The sequence below is a fragment of the Odocoileus virginianus genome, chromosome 1 (assembly GCF_023699985.2).
Source record: "Odocoileus virginianus isolate 20LAN1187 ecotype Illinois chromosome 1, Ovbor_1.2, whole genome shotgun sequence".
Taxonomy (NCBI): Eukaryota; Metazoa; Chordata; class Mammalia; order Artiodactyla; family Cervidae; genus Odocoileus; species Odocoileus virginianus.
In genome coordinates, this window is record NC_069674.1 from 22,175,860 (window position 1) to 22,195,464 (window position 19,605).

The following is a 19,605-nucleotide window of genomic DNA, read 5'->3' on the forward strand; positions in this document are numbered from 1 at the left end:
CTCCAGCCCAGGGGCCAAATCTGGCTGTCTGCCTGCTTTCATAAATAAAGTTTTATTGGAACATGGCCATACTCATCCGTATATGTTTTGTCTCTAGCTGCTTTCTCACCATAGCAGCAGAGCTGAGTAATTACAACAGACCACATGGCCCCGAGGAGCCTGAAAGATTTACTCTCTGGCCCTTTACGGGAAGTTTGCCACCTGGCCTTACACACCCAGACGAAAGGCAGCCTCTGGGAGCCTTTGTTGTCCTCAACTGTTACTCTCTCTAAGGCCCAGGCCTTATAAGCTTTAACTGTAACCTGAAAGCAGATAAATATAAAACACAGAGAGGGGCAAAGAGCCTGTAAAAACTATTCCAGGATTTGCCCCCAGGGCCTGGTGAGTCCAGGAAGTTGGCATGGCCCCCTGTTCTTAGACAAACTCTATGGTTCCCCAAGGCATTCACAGCCTAATTTAATTCAGCTCTTCCTCGTGTCGCTGTCACAGAAATAGAGGTGTTAGAGGTGTTGGCCTTCCCGGTGCTCGGCAGTCACCCCAAGTCACCCTCACATTGAGAGGAAGGCTGGAGGTGCGTTCTGAGTGGCTGAGGCTCCAGGAGGGGGTGTCACTGCAGTTAACGAAGTTTGGAATGGGAGTGGGGCTCTGCAGACCTCTAGAATTTCCACTGCTTGCAGCTGCCGGAGTTACTGATCAACAGTGATGGGGTGATGGGGGCATTTGATAAACGTGTGTGGAACTGAGGAATGAGAGAAGATCAGGAGATGGCTGGACACTGGAGGCTCATTTGCCAGCCTTCCTGGGGGCAGAGAGCCTCTGTGGGTCTCACCAGAATCTTCCTTCATGTGCGTGCGTGTGCATGCATGTGTATTTCAGATGGGACAGGTGGAGGGCAAGAGGAAGAGAGGGCAGTAATGAATAGAGTGGTAGAGATGAATGTGCATGTCAAGGATTCTTTACCCTAAATCTTATACCCACTTACCCGTTTTAAGTAGGTTCTTCTCAGTGATATGCCCCTGATTGTAGATAACTCGATTCATCACTTCCCTTTGAGTAGCCCCCAAGGAAGTCAGCCCCCACCCCATGCCAGCACATCTCAGTGACACTGAGGGTAGGACAGTGGCATCCAGGTTTCCAATGCAAAGCTACCCAAAGACAAATCCTGTGATCTCTCCTATCGGCAATCCTCCAGCCAACCCCCGCCCAGGGTGCAAGAGCCCTGGAGTGTTTCATATTTGCATTCTTACAGGAGGTTCCTGAGTGTCTGAGCCTCAGCCTTTCCCAGGTCCCAGCCAGCTGAAGCCTCTAAGGTAGAAATTTGTAGTGTGATTGTCCTGTGCTTAGACTTTGGAGGGTCTGGTAGAAGATGGTCTGGAGCAAGGCCAGTGTGAAGAAAGTTCCATGAGAGTAGGAAGGGCAGGGGAAGAGACCCCAGGGGGGCTACAGAGAAGCAGCTGGCTCAGGTCAGGAGGCTGGGGCAGGGGGCAGCAGCGGGGAAGGGGCAAGAGGGCTGTGCTGCAGGTCTAGCCTCCGTGGGGCGTCCACACTCTGAATGAGCTCAGCACAGGATGGCTGCGGACATCTGGTCATCACTGTCTTCCCCTTGGCTGCTGAGAGCGCATCCTTATTATTATACAGTCACTTGTCATCTCATCCCCATGAACGTCGTCATGCCCCCCGGTTATCACTGTCTTCAGTGCCAGAGCACAGCCTGATTGACTGTCATCATCATCATCTTTGTGCTCAAGAGTCATTGCTATTCCCGTCCCTGTCTTTACATGCCTTCTTTCTCCCCGGTCAGTGGGAACACACCCATCGCCGTGTGGGGGACTCACCTGGACCTCATACAGAACCCCCAGATCCGGGCCAAGCATGGAGGGAAGGAGCACATCAATGTGAGTCCCAGGCTGGCAGGCTCAGGGTGGGGGGCTGCCCTAGAGGATGTGGGGCTCTCTGGGGACTCAGGCAGGCTCATCTCAGACACTGATGACTCATCACGTGCAACGCCCCTGGACACTGGGATGGTGGGATGGGAGAGCAGGCATGAGGCCACTTCCACACCCTGGCTAAAGGCATGGAGGAGCCATTGCTCCTGGGTTGCTAGGGTTTCAGACCCTCTTCCTTCCTCCTCTGACCTGCAGTGCCACTCCTTAGCTTAGAGATAGCCTCGTGCCTGCCACAGCTGCTATGGGCAGAGCAGAGGTAGGGGCCAGCTGCAGAGCTTGTCCTTGAGTGTCCAGGTCAGGCAGCTGGGACCCATCTATGACGGTCCCGTGCCAACACCATGGTGCAACACCACGGAGGGAGGCCCGGTGGGTGGCTGGGGCTGTGCAAGTGTGGAGACCCAAGACATAAACCTCCTTCTCCGGCTCCTCCCCAGCTCTGCGAGGTTCTGAACGCCACTGAGATGACCTGCCAGGCTCCGGCCCTCGCTCTGGGACCCGACCACCAGTCTGACCTGACAGAGAGGCCCGAGGAGTTTGGCTTCATCCTAGACAATGTCCAGTCTCTGCTAATCCTCAACATGACCAACTTCACCTACTACCCCAACCCTGTGTTTGAGGCCTTTAGCCCCTCGGGAATCCTGGAGCTTAAGCCCGGCACACCCATCATCCTGAAGGTAGATTGATGGGGGAAGTAGGAGGTATGCAAGGGGAGGCTTTCCGTGCTCCCAGGAAGAGGCCAGGAGTCATGGCCTTTTTCCAGATCTCATGGTGGCATCACTAGCTAGCAGAGGTTGTGTTACAGCCCAGACTATGGTAAACACTCCCCATGAGTCTGTACTAAGATGAGCACTCTCTTTGTGGGTCATAAAAGCCTAGTCAGGGCAGCCGGATCCACGCTGGCCATCTGACTCCCAGCTTTGGCTCGAATCCAGGACTTGGAAGGTCAAAGACTCATACTGCTTCCTCTTGCAAAGCCCTTTGCAAACCACCTTCTAGGGCTTCTTTGCAGCATGGATAATAAATTAATTTTAACTCATATGACAATTTGAATTAACTGGTAGTGACTGACTACAGCTCTGTGTTGAGAAAGATTCTGAGGCTGCCTTTGGGAGAAGCTGAAAAGAGTGCCTTGATTATTGATTCCCACTGAGGAAAGGGGAATAGTAGTATGGTAGTATAGACGTTAAGCATTTTTTGGACTTAACTAGGGAAGGTGGCTTCTCCACTAGCTCCCCAGAAGGATGGGGCCTCGGGGTGGGAGGACATGGTGGCCAACCAACATCTGTGCTCCTGACTCTGGAGTGGGGACTTGGGTGCTTCTGTCCATGCAGGGCAAGAATCTGATCCCACCTGTTGCTGGGGGCAACATGAAGCTGAACTACACTGTGCTGATTGGGGAGAAGCCGTGCTCCGTCACGGTGTCGGATGTGCAGCTGCTCTGCGAGTCCCCCAACCTCATCGGCAGGCATAAAGTGATGGTGAGGCTGGTGAGACCCACCCCAGATGGGCGGGCACCAGGGATGCTGTCGGGCGAGTGGTCCCGCTCCATCCTGGGCCACCGGAGCTTTCCGAGAGGGGATTCTGGCTTTCTTGAACTTTCCTCCTGGCTCGCCCACACACCCCAGTTTCTTCTCCCATCTCACTTCAGATTTCTTTCTTCTGTATTGTCATTCTCTCCACACTGGCTGGTGCTACAGTAAGAGCAATGCCAAACAGCATCCCGTGATATACTCAGTCACCTTTGGGCTTCCCAGATGACTTGGTGCTAAGGAACCCACCTGCCAATGCAGGAGAAATAAAAGGCATGGGTTTGATCCCTGGGGTCAGGAAGATCCCCTGGAGAAGGGAATGGCAGCCCACTCCAGTATTCTTGCCTGGAGAATCCCAGGACAGAGGAGCCTGGCGGGCTACAGTCCATGGGGTCGCAAAGAGTCAGACACGACTGAGCACACACGCACGCAAGTCACCTGTTAGAAGCAAGAGATGCTTCCCAGGGAGGACTGCTGTTGGCCCAGGCTGGACATAATGTTACGTCCTGTGCCCGAGTCATCTGTCCTCAGGATGGGATGAGTCTTTGGGGAGCCAGTCTTTGAGGTCATGTAGGATTTTTTTAGATTCCAATTGAATGCCATTTCCTCATGAAGATGGCCATGTTTGCTCCCGAATAAAATGATGCGTGGTTTTTCCAGTTCTGGGGGAAAGCTAAGCTATCCATCCTCCCTCTGCCCCTGATGCCCGCTCGTCTGCTTTCACAGCCAATGATAATCCTCCTCCCTGGAGCCATTTCCCTCATCCAGCCCTGGTCCCCGGCTCACTGGTGGCTTGGGTCTGTTCCCTGGGATGCTCTGTGCCCACACCCAGCTCCCTCTCCCCTGGCCTGTCCACACCTAGGCCCGAGTCGGTGGCATGGAGTACTCCCCGGGGATGGTATACATAGCCCCGGACAGCCCACTCAGCCTGCCCGCCATCGTCAGCATCGCCGTGGCCGGCGGCCTCCTTATCATCTTCATCGTGGCCGTGCTCATCGCCTACAAGCGCAAGTCCCGCGAGAGTGACCTGACCCTGAAGCGGCTGCAAATGCAGATGGACAACCTGGAGTCCCGCGTGGCCCTGGAGTGCAAGGAAGGTAGGAGGGAGTGGTGGGACGTCGGGTGTGTGTGCTCATGTGTGTCTGTGTGCGCATCTTCCACACCAGCAGCAGTGGGCAGTGCTAGGCCTGGGTCTCCTGCCTTCAGAACCTCTACCTCAAGCCAGGTAGGGATCATTTCAAACCGCACTAGAGCCATTTCTAGGCTTCCTTGGCGGCTCAGACAGTAAAGAATCTGCCTGCAATGCAGGAAACCCAGGTTCAATTCTGTGGAGAAGGGAATGGCTACCCACTCCAGTGTTCCTGCTTGAAGAATTCCATGGACAGAGCATCATTGCGGGTTACAGTCCATGGAGTCGCAAAGAGTCGGACTCGAGAGCGACTCACACTAGAACTAGAGCCGTGTCCAGCCCAGGATCCTGGCCAGGATGGCTTTGGCAGTCTCTTCTCAGGGAGACCCAGCAGTGTCCTACCATGACACACTCAAGCAATCTTCAGCTCTCCTCCTTCAGAAGGAAGGTAAGGCTGGAGGGCTGATCTGAGACTTAAAGGAAAGAGTATTTCACAGCTTATATATTTTTTAAAAAATTACCAACAACACCATGAAGTGCAATCAGCCACACTAAATCCAAGAAGGAAATTTAGGAGTCAGAGTCTTGTCACCCCCAGGATATCATTTGTGAGTCACCCTGCAAGGATCTGGGCTGGTTCTTTGTGGAGCTTTATACATGGAGTGATCAGACTGTACCTGGGGCTCTGGCATTCCCACCGGGGAGGCCACGGTTCTCGGATGGAGAAGCGAACCTCTTCCACCCTCTCCACATCTTCAGCTGTCAACACAGCATCCGCCTTGTGGGACTGTTAATTACCGCCTTTTATTATATTTATGCTGCTTAATTTTTTTCTCCGCAATGTACTCTTCCCTCTAATTAGGTATAGTGATTAGAATCTCTTTTATGTATGCCAGGCGTGAGGCTTTGAGTATTGGAGGCGCTCGGTGACTTGAAGGAAAGCTGCAGACCTATAAAAAGCCAACCGCCTCCTTCTCCTCCCGCCAGCTGAGCCCCCCAACTGGGAGGAGGGCACAAGGAGAGCCTGAAGCTGGGTCCTTCTCGGAAGACATTCCGAAGAAGGAGGAATTAGCGGTCAAACAGTGGCTTCCGGCTCAGGAGAGGGCCGTCTCTCGTTGGTGGGAGATGATAGAGCAAAGGACACATAGGATTGGCCTTGGAGGTATTTTCAGGTGTGCCCAGAGCCAGCTCTTGAACATTGAAAGGGCAAATTGGGTCCAGGGAAGGCAACCTCCCAAAGACTTGACAATGAGCCAGGCCGTAACCCAGTCACAGACTCAGAAGAGGCCCTGCCGGGGTCCTCGCTGGCCTGACCTTCGGTTGTATAAACACACATATGCGTGCACACACACCCGCAGACACTCGCTGACTCATACTCAGGCGGTCACTCATGCCCTCACACACCTCTACAGTCATGCCCATGCACACACACATTTCCACAGACAGACACACACACGTGTGTTCCTCACTCGGCACACACATGAGTGCTCATCAGGGCTTTTGGTGACAGCACTTCCCAGAAAGGCTTACTGACTCTCCTTTCACACACACTGGTGTAAGCTCACACATATTGGTGCAGGTTCCATTCAGTTGTGTTAGGGTTACTCTGCCTTCTGAATCATTTTTCTTTGCAAGGGCCCCCCTATTCCCCATGTCAGTGTGACCAGGGGTGCAGAGAGAGAGAGCAACACCGAAGGGGTCTACAGTAGCCTCTGAGGGGTCCTGGGACCTTCCCATTGTTCAAACAAGAAACATTGGTATCCTCAAGGATCTGAGACCCAGGGTCACAGACAGGAAGTCAGCACTTCTGGGGGCAGTGGGGCCCACTGACAGTGCCTGGGCAGCTGTATTATTGTCATGTCATCAGCAGAGCCCATTGGGCATAGGACTGGCATTTTCAAGGGCCCTGGACCTACACGGTGCTTGTGAATTCCTTCTGAGCTCACAAAGCATTTTTTTTCCTACTTTTGTCTGTATAAATAGAAAGAAACATTGCCTAATCAACGTCCACTGGCTGTTCTTTGCAGGTGTATTTTAATCCATCGTGGTATGAGGTGTGTTTGTGCGCATGCACACACACATTTGCATGCATGTGTGTATGTGTGCATTTGCACGTGCTGAGGGAGAAGATGGAGGCGGGAAGGACCAAGCACATTACCTCTGACAACCTCCTGGGGAGGAGGGCTGTACCCAGGACAGAGTGTGATCACATGGCTGTGTGACAATGGGTCCATGTACAGAACTTTCTCGGGGGGCCCTGGGGGTTGTTCTTGCAACTTCAGGACCATCTGGAGGTCTGGGCTATCCCCACAAACAGTGGTACCCATCTGCAGATCATGACTCACCACTGGGTAGCATCACCTTGAGCAAGAAAAGACAAAATGATATCCTCTGTGTTTATCCAGGAGGGATGTATCAGTTGGGCAGAGCCTTCATCTGGCCCCATTTGGTGATTTGAAGGCTCCAGTAATCTTCAAGGCCAAGAATAGGGACTTTAAAAGAAATCATTCCTAACTATAAGGAAAACCCACTGTAAAGCACAGAATCCAGAGCAGACCCTCTGGAACCTCTCCCTCACTCCCCATGTCCTTTCACATCCCCCTTCCCCTCCATGTATTTTGCGAGAGCCAAAGCCCTTGTCTTCAGAGTGGGAGGTCCTCATGGCCCCAGCAACAGCACAGATCTGTGGATCTTCTGGCCCCCAGTCATGTTTTGAAAGGATCTGACCCAGGACAAGCTTCTTCATTCTGCATCTTTCTCTCGTTCCTATATTGTTCACCTTGGCTGCATTAAACAGCCCCTCCTATTCCTACACTACTGCGGTCCATCATGCAGGTCTCAGGGGCCTGGGAGAGGGTTCTGAGTGTTGCGAGGCAGAGTAGCTCTTGAGCTGGCCCCACGCAACAGTCTCATGAGCTTATCTCTGTGCCAGCCTTTGCCGAGCTGCAGACAGACATCCACGAGTTGACCAGTGACCTAGACGGAGCCGGGATTCCCTTCCTGGACTACAGAACCTACACCATGCGGGTGCTGTTCCCGGGAATTGAAGACCACCCCGTCCTCCGGGACCTCGAGGTGAGAAGCAGTCGCCATGGTCGAGTCCTTTCCCGTCACAGTGTCCGTGCAGAGAGAGACATCGGTGACCAAGTCCAGCCCCCTCATTCAGAGGAGGGTCAGCTGAGGCCAGGGAAGGGACAGGACCTTGTGGTGCCAGTCTGTCCCTTGGGACGAAAGGGATCTTGGAGCAGAGGTGAGAGTAGGGCTTTGGGTCTTAAGGGACTATGGATCCCCTGAGAATTAGATGGAAGTCAAAGACCTTTCCCCCCCAAAAAAAACCTGTCCATGTAAATACACAGAAACAGGAAATCTGGCAACAATGTAGGGGGTTTGTGAACCCTTGTTTAAGAAACCACAGTACAAAGGACTTCACCACTTAGTTGGTGCTCAATAAATAAATGTGGAAAAGATAACTGCTGTGCTCAGGAGGGAGGTGGGAATGTGAATGATAAGAATGTAACTGCCTTTGTACCAGCAGGGACCTCATCCTGTGAACGCTTTATCCCACTTACTGTCTAGTGTAGTGTCTGGCTTATGCATATATTCATATTACGCTTTGTTCTGAAAGGGATTTGGAATGACTTATAAAGATAAACACCAGAGAAAAGCGAAACATATAAATGAGGAAACCAGGGCAAAGTAGTAATCCTAAAGAATAATTGCCCTGAGTTGACTGCTGACTAATATTCTGGTCTGGTTTTCAGTACTTTACATGTACACATTGATGTAACCTCCCAGGAGCCCTCAGAAGCAGGTACACCCATTTCACAGGTGATAAAACTAAGATTACACAACAGGGAGGGAGTGGGGCTGGGATTTGAGTCCAGCAGGTAGACTCCAGAATCTATATTCTTAAGGATGAGGCTATACACTTGGCTTCTCAGAGACTATGTCCATGTCATAGAAGTCTGGAGACTTCTTTGGATGGATCAAAAATCTTCAGCCAGAGCACCACGGAAGACAAAACTAATTCCATGTTTATATTGTCCATAACCTAGAACAGACCTGTTACTTGAAGTACACTGTTAAGCAGGTGCTGACCCCCTTGGGAATGTCTGCATGGGTTCTCCAAGTGGAAACACAACAAGTCCCCAGTGCTCGGGGCCCACATGTTTCTCTGACTTGATTGTGGAATGAAGCTCAGGAGCATGTGTGTGTGTGAGTGTGTGTGTGTGTGCATGTGTCTGTGTGTATGACTTTTGAGTGGACTATGCATACCTTATTTATCTTTGTCTTCCATACCTTTCATATCTTTGTCTTGCATACCTTATTTATCTATTGTGTCTTCCAGCAACAGTGCTCAGCACATAGTAGGCATGCAGGAACTGCTGAATGATTTGACTAGATGAATGTATGTCTGTTTGAAATAGGGTAGAAATGGCAGTCCTAGGAAGGGAAGTTGTGTTTGAACATGCCCATACCCCTCAAAATAAGAATTCAACTAGGATGAGTACATAAAGTTATTCTCTCTTTTTCACTAGCTCGAAATTCCAAGTAGATTTCCCTTAAGCATTTAACTTTTAAATCAGATTTGCTGAGACCACTTCTAAGCCAGCATCCCTGGAGGGCAGCCTGAATACTTTGGAGCAGGGCTGGGGTACAGCCTTCTCCCACACAATGGATGCATACTCACTCCACATTGCTTTCCTGACCAGTCTTATGGCCTAGATTATAAAGCATGCCACATCCTATGTATGATCTTATTCCTCATTTGATCCTATCTCATGTCTTTCCCACCTGCCCTTGCATCTCCGTAAATATTTTGTTTTGTTGTTTTAAGATTTTTGATGTGGACCATTTTTAAAGTCTTTATTGAATTTGTTACATCATTGCCTCTGTTTTATGTTTTGGTATTTTGGCCATGAAGCAGGTGAGATCTTAGCTCCGCAACCAGCTCCCCAACCAGGGATCATACCCACATCCCCTGCCTTGGAAGGCAAAGTCTTAACTACTGGACCACCAAGGAAGTCTCTCTGGAGATGTTTGGATTGTCAGGCCTGGCTTGGTGCTGGAATAGTGATCACCCAAGAGCAGTACATGCCAAAGGACTGCTCCAGGTGGCGGAGGGGAGTTTCAGGGCTCATCCCCCCACAGGATGTTGTGGGTGGCGGTGCAATTGAACACGGCACTGCTCCAGACTGCACTGATCATATGCAGCACTTCCTGGAATTGTGCAGTGCACAGCCTGCCTCACTGTCCATAGCCCTGTTTGCCCAGGAACAGAATCCTAATGATTCCCTCCCATTGCCTTTTTGAACTGTACCCCGCCCTTTGCTGAAAGCTGGTGGCATCCTTACCCAGCAGCACTTCCCTGGGCCTTTCCTTGAGAGCTAGTTCTCCTAGAGAAGCTGCTGCCCAAGTCCTAGCCTTAATCCTCAGCAAGATGCACAGTCCACTAGCCCTACCCAGCAAGCTGGGCTCAACAGACAGAAACTCTGGGCCTCCTCACACCAGCCCCAGGCCGCCAAGCATGGAGCCAGCTCCCTCCCCCACTGTGCACGGCCCTGGCCCTGCCTGCCTTGTCCCCCTGCATCTAAGGCACCCCCTACCCAGAGGCTTCTGGGGCTGCAGAATGAATGGCAGCAGACGCCTTCCTCTACCCAGAAAACTTCAGGAGTCCTTCTTCAGTACAATCCAGAGCACTGAACTGTACTTCACTTCATGGGGACACCACCCACCCTGCAGGCTGGACGCACAGGAGGGTACGTCCAGGGCTGCACCACCAGGAGTCCCTGACACTCCCCCCCCTACCCACCCATCTGTCAGGGGCTGTGGAATGAACTCAGTCCATGGAGGGCTGCAGAAGAAAGCCTCTGAGAATCAGGGCTATTGGATTCTGCCGATGACCTGACCAGCCTGTATGACCTCCTGGATGCTCTCTGTGTGGATACCCCATCTATGCCTGAGACCGTTCCTATGGCCGCCCGTTACAAGTCACCTCATGTCCTGACATAGTCTTCTTCCTCATGGGGTACCTTAAAATCTCCCCTCCAACCTGAGGCTTCAGTCTTGTCCTTGCCTTTATCACGAGGGGAGACTTTCTGGTCCTACCCTCGTGCTCAGGAAGGAGTTAACAGCCTTGTTAACACAGACTTGTAAAAATTCTGGCAAAATATACATAACATAAAATTTACCATTTCAGCCATTTTTAAGTGTACAACTCAGTAGCATTAAGTTCACTCACATGATCGTGCAACCATCATCACCATCCATCTCCAGAACTGTTTCATCTTGCCCACCTGAAACGCTGTACCCACTGAAGACTAACTCCCCATTCCCCTCGCCCAGTGCCTGGCAACCACCCTTCTACTTAGTGTCTCTATGAACTTGACTACTCTGAGTACCTCGTATGAAAGTGAAAGTCGCTCAGTCGCGTCTCACTCTTTGTGACCCCATGGAGTATACAGTCCATGGAATTCTCCAGGCCAGAATACTGGAGTGGGTATAGCCTTTCCCTTCTCCAGTGGATCTTCCCAACCCAAGGATTGAACCCAGGTCTCCTGCATTTAGCCGGATTCTTTACCAGCTGAGCCACAAGGGAAGCCCAAGAATACTGGAGTGAGCAGCCTATCCCTTCTCCAGCAGATCTTCCTGACCCAGGAATCAAACTGGGGTCTCCTGCTTTGCAGGCAGATTCTTTACCAACTGAGCTATCAGGGAAGCCCATATCTCATATAGGTGGGATCATAGAGTATTTGTCCTTCTGTGACTAGTTTTTTTCAGTTAGTAAAATGTTTTCAAGGTTCACCTGTGTTGTACCATGTGATAGAATTTCTTTCCTTTCGAGGCTGAATAATAGCCTGTTGTGTGTAAAGACCATATTATGTTTATCCATTCATCTCTCAGTGGACACTTGGGCTAGTGTGAATAATGCAGCTATGAACATGAGGGTACGAATATCTGTTGAAGCCCCTGCTTCCATCTTTGGGGTTCTATATGTAGAACACAGGAGTTTCTCATTTCCATTGAACTCATTCATTGATTTCTTGCAGACAGAAATTGCCTTTTACTGTTCCACATTAGCCTGGGGCTATGTGAGATCCAGCCTCCTACGCACTGTCCAGAGATCTCGTGTGGATCACTCTTTGTTTCCAGCCTCTCCCTGCTTCTGGATTAGTTTCTCCCTGTTGGTTTTCCAGGTTTGGAAACATCCCCAGGGAAGCCACTGACTAACCTAAAGCAGGGTCTCCATCTTCTCAGTTGCCGGGATGGGCATGAACGGTCAGTGCTTGTGAAGAAGATGGGGTCCTCTGGCTTCAGGCCGCCCCGGAGGTCAGGCCCCCCAGGCCCTCTCTTTTATGACAATCTGAGTGCAGTCTGGGCCTTCAGATAAGGGGCTGCCCAGACACTGGTTACACACCAATCCTTTAAAGACACAGGGCAAACAGTAACCGCACACCTTGTTTTCCATCTATCCTTGCCTCCTAAACTCTAACCTATTGGGTTACAATTAAAATTTACTATCCAGTTTTATTCTCACAGACTTCAACTAAATTATCGAACCATCTGGTGAATAAAGAAACTCTTGTTTCAGCGTGCCATTTGCTTAGGAGGTGGGGGTGGCAAGTTACAGAGGGGAATTGTTCTGGATACTTTTTACCAAGATACTTCGCTTCCTTCTCCTCTTCATAAAATTGGGGAGAAAATGCCTACTTTCTGCCCCCGGACACTGTGCCAATGCATTAGGTACCTTGGATCAGTGAAAACAGCCAAGGGAGGAGAGGCAGGTAATAAAACTGCTGCTGTCTCAGTGCGTTCTGTGTGTGCCAAGCACTTTACATACATTATCTTATTTAATGTTCATAAAACATTATGACATAGGCACTCATATTCTCATTTTATAGATGAGGCAGTAGAGCCCAGAGGTGACAGAGCCTTCCTCCGTGTACAAGTCTGTTAGTCTCTCTGATTCCATATGCTTGCTGCTACAGGGATGCTCTTTCCCTGCAGGTCATTTTGCTGAATCTTCCTGCCCAGGGCCCTGGCCTTGTTGCCTGGAAGGAGCATGCAGCCAGGGCAGGGAGTCCAGAGCCAGTCCTCCCCTCCTCCCCCTCCTCCCCCACGTCCCCCTCCTCCCCCTCCTCCCCCTCCTCCCCCTCCTCCCCCTCCTCCCCCTCCTGCCCTGTGCTTGGCTCCCCTGTCCTCCTCCCACCTCCCTCCCAAGGGAGCTCCAGGAGGCCTGGCAGGGGGAGACTTGGAGCTGGCTGTCAGTCACCTCCCCCAGGCCCAGGGGTAGGATACACTGGCCAAGGATGCAGAGGATGGCCAGGGACTAGGAGCCAAACAAGCTGGGGTTTGGCAATGCAGCCCTGCCCTCCACCAGCTGCCTGGCCTTGAGAAACCGCAGTGGCTTCCCTGAGAGGCGGCTGTTAAAGGGGTCACAACTCACCCTCGCAAGGTCATGAGAGGGCTTTGTTTGACTGATGCGTGCAATGTGCCAGGACTGTCCTTTGCACAATGCAGGAGCCTGAGAAATGACGTTACCTCTCATCATCATCAGGACAAATTAGAGAGATGTTGCTCTGAGGGGTCTGAAGGCGAGAGGAAGTAAAACGTGCACACGTGTGTGGGAGGGGCTATCTCAGGGCGAGGGTCAGAGGAGACAGTGGACAGATTGAGGCCCTGCCTGATGGCACAGTGAGGTGGCTGTGTCCCCCTTGCCCTTCACTCAAGAGCCCCTGTGGAGTGTGGGACTCAAAGAGCCAGGCCGGAGGTAAGCTGAGGTTGGAGACCTTGAGAGGTTGCCAGGAGGGGCTATGCTGAGAGCCAGGATGAGCCCCGGGGGGCCTCATCCAGCACCACCCTGGCTCTGGAGAGTTCCCATATCTCCTGAGAACTGACCAGAGAGGTACCAGCCCTCCATGTACCAGCACAGCAGCAAAGGAAATACAAATGAACCCAATTTGGAAACCCGCCTCTTCCTGACCCGTGTGAGCTTCTGATGCCAGGCAGCAGGAGTTCTGTGCGCGTGCTTCTCTGAAGAGTTCAGGGATCAGGGCTTCCCCCACTGAAGGGACTGCATGATTCCTGGCTGACGATTGGAGGGGAGGGCCTGGGCCTGACTGGACTCTGCTTCAGCCAGCACCAAGCCCCGAGCCCAGAACACAAGGCGGCACCATAAATGAGTGGCAGGAACTTTGCAGCTCTGTGTCTGCCAGCTTCGTGGACCTTGGCAAATGGGGTTTCTCTGGCCACCTCCATCCCCCCTCCCCAGTTTAAAATCTCTAGAGGGAAGCAAGATACACTCAATAGCCGGACTGTGGTCATGCCGAGCGTTTTCACATGTCTTGTTCAGCGCTCTCAGAAGCCCTGGGAGGGGGAAGGACACCATGCCGCTGCCCACTTCATGGCCCAGCTCTGACACTTTTCTGTCTTGGGATCTTGGAAAGTTTCTTATCCTCATGGGGCCCTGGGGTAATAAGGGCCCCTGCCTCATAGGCTGTTGTGTGGATTACATGGTCAGTATTTCTAAAGTATGAGGAACCGTGCTTGGCATAGATAAGATTTGCATATGTATTAGCTGCAGTACCTTTTTGTCACTGATAAAGGAACTGAATCTCCTAAGGGTTCTGGAATTCATAAGTGGCTGTGATGGAGTTAATGCAAGCTCGACGAACACTGAAACTGTGTCCTTTACTGCTCCATACACAACACTCCTTCCCAAGGACCTGGCACATCTACCCTCCCCACATCCTTCAAGACAAGGCTTCGAAGGCACCTCCTATGGGTGCCCCCCGCCCCCAGTGCATCCCTCCCGAGCAGAAGCTGTGCTTCATTTCTTAAACGAACTTTTTATTTTCATGGAAGCGTACAGACAGAAGGCTTCCCTGGTGGCTCAGACAGAAAAGAATCTGCCTGCAATGCAGGAGATCCGGGTTCGATCCCTGGGTCGGGAAGACCCTGGAGAAGAGAATGGCTACCCATTCCAGTATTCTTGCCTGGAGAATTTCATGGACAAAGGAGCCTGGTGGGCTACAGTCCACGGGGTCGCTAAGAGTCAGACACGACTGAGTGACTAACACACACACACACATGCAGATAGAGCAATGCACAAATGATCAGAACACAGCTCAGCGCATTTTCCCCAAGTGAACACAGCCGTCAAGCAGTGCACAGACTAAGAAGCAGAATTTTACAGTCTCCAAAAGTTCCCCGGAGCCCCGTTCCAGTCACAGTCACCACCCAGAAAACCCTTTTCCTTCCATTATTGAAGAATTGTAATTTTTTTTAATCTGGGTTTAAATGACATTATGCTCTCTTTCCCACCTGACTTTTTTCTCTCAATGTGTTTACAAGAGTCATTCCTGTTGTGAGTGGCAATAGGCCCTTCCTCCATGCTGCCCTGAAGCACATCCTTGGGTAAATGTACGACAGTTCCTGGAGCTCTCTTACTGTTGCCTGACCTCTGGCCATTTCTGATTTGGGGCGTGACGCATGGTACCACCGTGCCTGACCTCATGCAGCTCAGAGCTGCTGCTCCCATGCCTGGCTGAGTTGCTAGCTCATGTTGGCTGAGTGGATGGGACACCCTTGCACGGATCTCCCAAATGGACAGAAGATGCAGGCAGGAAGATAAAACCCTCTTCCTCCCCCTCCCCAGCATGGAGCAGGGTCTCAGAAGGAATTTCTAGGAAAACGACAAATGCTAGAGTTAGGCAGTGCCTGAGAGACTCTTGGGCTTAAACTTCCCCTTTTTTCGAGTGAATGAACTCAGAGAAGTTCATTCATACAGAGAAGTAAAGTAACTTGCCCAAGCTTCCATGGCGTGGGGGTGTCAGAGTGCCTGTGGGAGCCCAGAAGTCCTGATTCCGAGGCCACTGATCTGTCAACAGGAACCCCAGCATCAGAGATGGGTCAGCATTAGGTCAGCCGAAGGCCCAGGTTTGGTGATCCCCCAGCCAGGGGAGCAGGGATCAGAAGCCCCGACCCCCTGGAGTCACCTGGCATGACCTGGAGTCACCTGGAGCTGTGATGGTGGTCTCCGATGGCGAGGGGCCCCCTTCTCAACTCCGTACTAACGATGATGTTCTCCCTGTCTCTGGAGACAGTGACCTGGCTCGTGGGCTGTGACACGGGTTAGGTAGGCACCTAGTATAGTGCCTGGCTCGAGATAAGGACTTGGTGGCATCAGCCACGTGGCCTGTCGTGAGTGAATGGGAAGTTGGGAGTCTCTACACTGTGCATGGCCAACCCCTTGGGGCATCCCTGGGGCTCGGCCTGCCTCACCCCGATGTGCGAGGCAATCAAGACTCCCGCACCCCTGGGTCTCCCCCGCAGGTCCCAGGCTACCGGCAGGAGCGCGTGGAGAAAGGCCTGAAGCTCTTCGCTCAGCTCATCAACAACAAGGTGTTCCTGCTGTCCTTCATCCGCACGCTGGAGTCTCAGCGCAGCTTTTCCATGCGCGATCGCGGCAACGTGGCCTCGCTCATCATGACGGTGCTGCAGAGCAAGCTGGAGTACGCCACCGATGTGCTGAAGCAGCTGCTGGCCGACCTCATCGACAAGAACCTGGAGAGCAAGAACCACCCCAAGCTGCTGCTGAGGAGGTAGGATCATGGCCCAGGGGGCCCCAGCCAGCCCCGCGCACCAGCCCGGCCCTTCTGCCCTCGGGAGGCCAGGGCGGATCTCCGAGGAGCAGCCAAGCGCAGCACTCACCTGGCCAGAGACTGGGGTGAACCCATGCCCTCTTAGAAGAACTTGCCCCTTCTGTTGCCTGTGACTTAACCAAGCTCATCTTCTTGCCCCACAGTTTTTCTTCTGCCCCTCTCTTGACTTTCCATTCTCCTCCCTCTGCCCTTACACTCCCCTGATTGAGCCTCTCTACCAGAATTTTTCTCTTATGGATTGTTCAGAGGTCATTTTTCCATCCCCTCACCTTTTCCATGACTGAACTTGAATTAGAGCTACCCCAGGGCCTCTCTGGGCACCCACCTCACCATTTCAAGATTGGCAGACTTCAGCCCCTTGTAATTCTCACTGCTGTCCAGGACCAGCAACAGAAGCTTGACCCAGGGCTTGGTGGAAACGCAGACCCTCAGGTCACCCCACACCTACCGGATCAGAATCAGCATTTTAGTGAGGAACCTGGGGGATCTGAATGTGTATTAAAGTTCAAGAAGCACTGGTCCAGTCAGCGTTTGAGTTCAAGGTCTTTAGTGGTGACTTGCCTGATACAACACAACAGGTATTTCCTGGCATCTGCTGTGGGTTCTGCCAGTTCCAGGTCCACCTCTTGAAACCGTGGTTTGCCCCATCCTTTACACTGTTTGGAATCTGCATGGTCATGTGTGCAGACATAACCATATGCTGTGGCTTTGCCTTGTAGGAAACATAGACCCTCTGCCTCTGTCTGTTGTTATTCAGTCACTAAGTGGTATTCAACTCTTTTGTGACCCCACGGACTGTAGCCCACCAGGCTCCTCTGTCCATGAAATTTCCCAGGCAAGAATATTGGAGTAGGTTGCCTTTATTTCTCCAAGGGATCTTCCTGACCCAGGGATCGACCCCGTGTCTCCTGCATTGGCAGGCAGATTCTTTGCCACTGAGGCACCAGGGGCTTCCATTCAAATTGTCCATGCGCTTGAAGACCATTTCTCCTCCAGGCTATTATTCCATTGCTTTTAGCCTTTGCATAGATGAAGTTGAAACCTGCCCCACTCCCCACATCAAGCTATGACGTTCAGCCCTCTGCCTGGACTACCCCACTTATCGCCTGCCTCTGCCTGGCCCGTGCCTTCCATCCTTGGTCTCTGAGCGGGTTCCTGCTCAGTCCAGTGGGTAGTCTTGGCTTTGTGAAGTGTTTACTTCTGGCTTTTTCCTGGTGCAGTGGGCATTTGCAAGGCACAACTCCAAAAGGTTGTTCCATATAGGCACAATCATACAGCTTTAGAAGCAGCAAGGTAGATCATTTTGCTTTTTGTTTTACTTTCACCATGCAGCCCCCCACCGGCATAATTCTAGGGTTGCCACCTCCCGCCAGAACTCCCACCAACAACTTGCCGGTGAGGTCTCGCTCTGGATCCATGTGGTCTCCTGCTCTTGTCTTCCACTGGCTCTCTCCCAGATGTCCTCTCTCCCTCCTGCTTTCCTGCATCTCCTTTTCTTCTTCTTGTCCTTGGCCGCCCTCCTCCTTTCAACAGTTTTCCTTCTTCTCAGCTTCATTTGGTGCTGGCAGCTGTCCAACCACCTTGAGAGCTGAGATGTTAGTATCTTCTGGCAACTGCCACTTTCAACTCTATCCAGACATACCTGATGGATCGCTTTCTCTCTGGAACTGGCCGCACTCTTCCTGCAAGTTTGAATGTAGTTCTTTTAAGTGAATGCAACCGGAAGTGTCCTTTAGTTGGTCATGCTGCTGTGATGTTCTCACTTCCCAAAGTAAAAAAAAAAAAAAAATGGGTTTGAGTAGTAGCATAAAAGATGCAAATTAGACTCAAGAATGAAATCGCTATCATTGCAAATAAAATTCTAGAAAGGCTCTCAGGAGAAGTTCCAAAGTACATGGAAGCTTTTTAAATAGGATAATTTGGATATCTATTGGAATGAGCTAAAATTCCAGCTCCCTGTTACTACCTACTCTGGGGGCCTTTAGCTTAGGGGATGGTCTCAATCTAGTCTGTCTGGCCTTTGTCCATGACCCATGTGCCCTGTCACTTTCTTTTCCATCCCCAGCCAAATGAGTATCTCAGGGGTTCTTTTTTCTTTTCTTACTCTAAGGAACACACCTATCTTATAAATTTCTCTAGGATGATTGTCAGTGTGATAGCTATGAGCCATATGTGACTATTTAAATCTAAGTTAAAGCAAATAAAATAAAAAATTCCACCTCTCCCCATTTCAAGTCCTCTATGGCTGGTGGATACCAGGTTGGACAACACAGAAAGTGCTCTTGGACAGTTGGAAATGATGCTCTAGCATATTCTCACAGAAACTCACTGAGGAGCCTACACCCAGAAAGTTATCTCCCAGCTTGGTAGGCAAAGCTTATCTTATTAATTACCTTAATCATTATGATGTGTCTAGGAGTCCATGGAACTCAGGTATCCCTTCTTGTTGTTCAGTTGCTCAGTCATGTCCAACTTTGCCATCATATGGACTGTAGCACACCAGGCTTCCCTGTCCTTCACTATCTCCAGGAATTTGCTCAAACTCATGTTCATTGAGTTGATGACGCCATCCAACCATCTCATTGCATCGCCCCCCTTCACCTCCCGCTTTTAATCACTCCGAGCATCAGAGTCTTTTCCTATTAGTCGGCTCTTTGCATCAAGTGGCCAAAGTATTGGAGCTTCCAGATATCCCTTATGGTCTTAAGATTTCTCAAACCCTTAAGCAGCAAGATCCAAGTAGACTCGTCCTGCCCTCCTGCCCTTGAGGTCTGACCAGCTGCCTCTGTCTCTGTCTTGCTCTGTTGGGTCCCTCCGTGACTGCTGCCAGGACTGAATCAGTGGCTGAGAAGATGTTGACCAACTGGTTCACTTTCCTGCTCTACAAGTTTCTCAAGGTATGACTGGATGCGGGAGGGAATCTCTGGGCCTGCCTCAGCTTCCCCACCAGCCTGGGCACCAACCTGCAAGCTCCCAAGTTCACAGATACCAGGACCTTGCTCCTAGAATCCCAACAAGAAATGGCATTTCCCTCATCATAGTCATGAAGGGAACAGGCTCCTGACCATCTTAGGAGGCAGAGCCCCACAGTCAGGCCTGGCTTGAGAGGCATGGTCCCCACTTTCTCCCAGGTAAGGGGAGATGAGCTCTAAGAAGACCCTTGCATTCCCATTTCAAGCTGCAGACAGTTCACCCCTTCTTTTCCTCTTGCTCTCCTCCTGCCCTGGCCCTAGCTTCAGTCTTACTGATGCTGATGAGGGCTCTGGGCAGGTATCGAAGCATGTGTGGGGGCAGTTAAGCTGCAGATGTGACTGGGAGGCAGAAGAGCTGCTTGGCCT

The 19,605-nt window shown here is 51.4% G+C and overlaps 1 protein-coding gene across 1 annotated transcript in view; it reads left to right on the forward strand.

Annotated features, from left to right (window-relative positions):
- Nucleotides 1-19,605, forward strand: part of PLXNA4 (plexin A4) — a 472,507-nt gene that overhangs the window by 410,745 nt on the left and 42,157 nt on the right. The window contains exons 17-23 of the mRNA XM_070465677.1: nucleotides 1,802-1,895; nucleotides 2,381-2,620; nucleotides 3,278-3,424; nucleotides 4,338-4,572; nucleotides 7,537-7,679; nucleotides 15,939-16,207; nucleotides 19,098-19,164. Of these exons, the coding sequence (XP_070321778.1) occupies nucleotides 1,802-1,895; nucleotides 2,381-2,620; nucleotides 3,278-3,424; nucleotides 4,338-4,572; nucleotides 7,537-7,679; nucleotides 15,939-16,207; nucleotides 19,098-19,164 (1,195 nt within the window). The remainder of the gene's footprint in view (nucleotides 1-1,801; nucleotides 1,896-2,380; nucleotides 2,621-3,277; nucleotides 3,425-4,337; nucleotides 4,573-7,536; nucleotides 7,680-15,938; nucleotides 16,208-19,097; nucleotides 19,165-19,605) is intronic.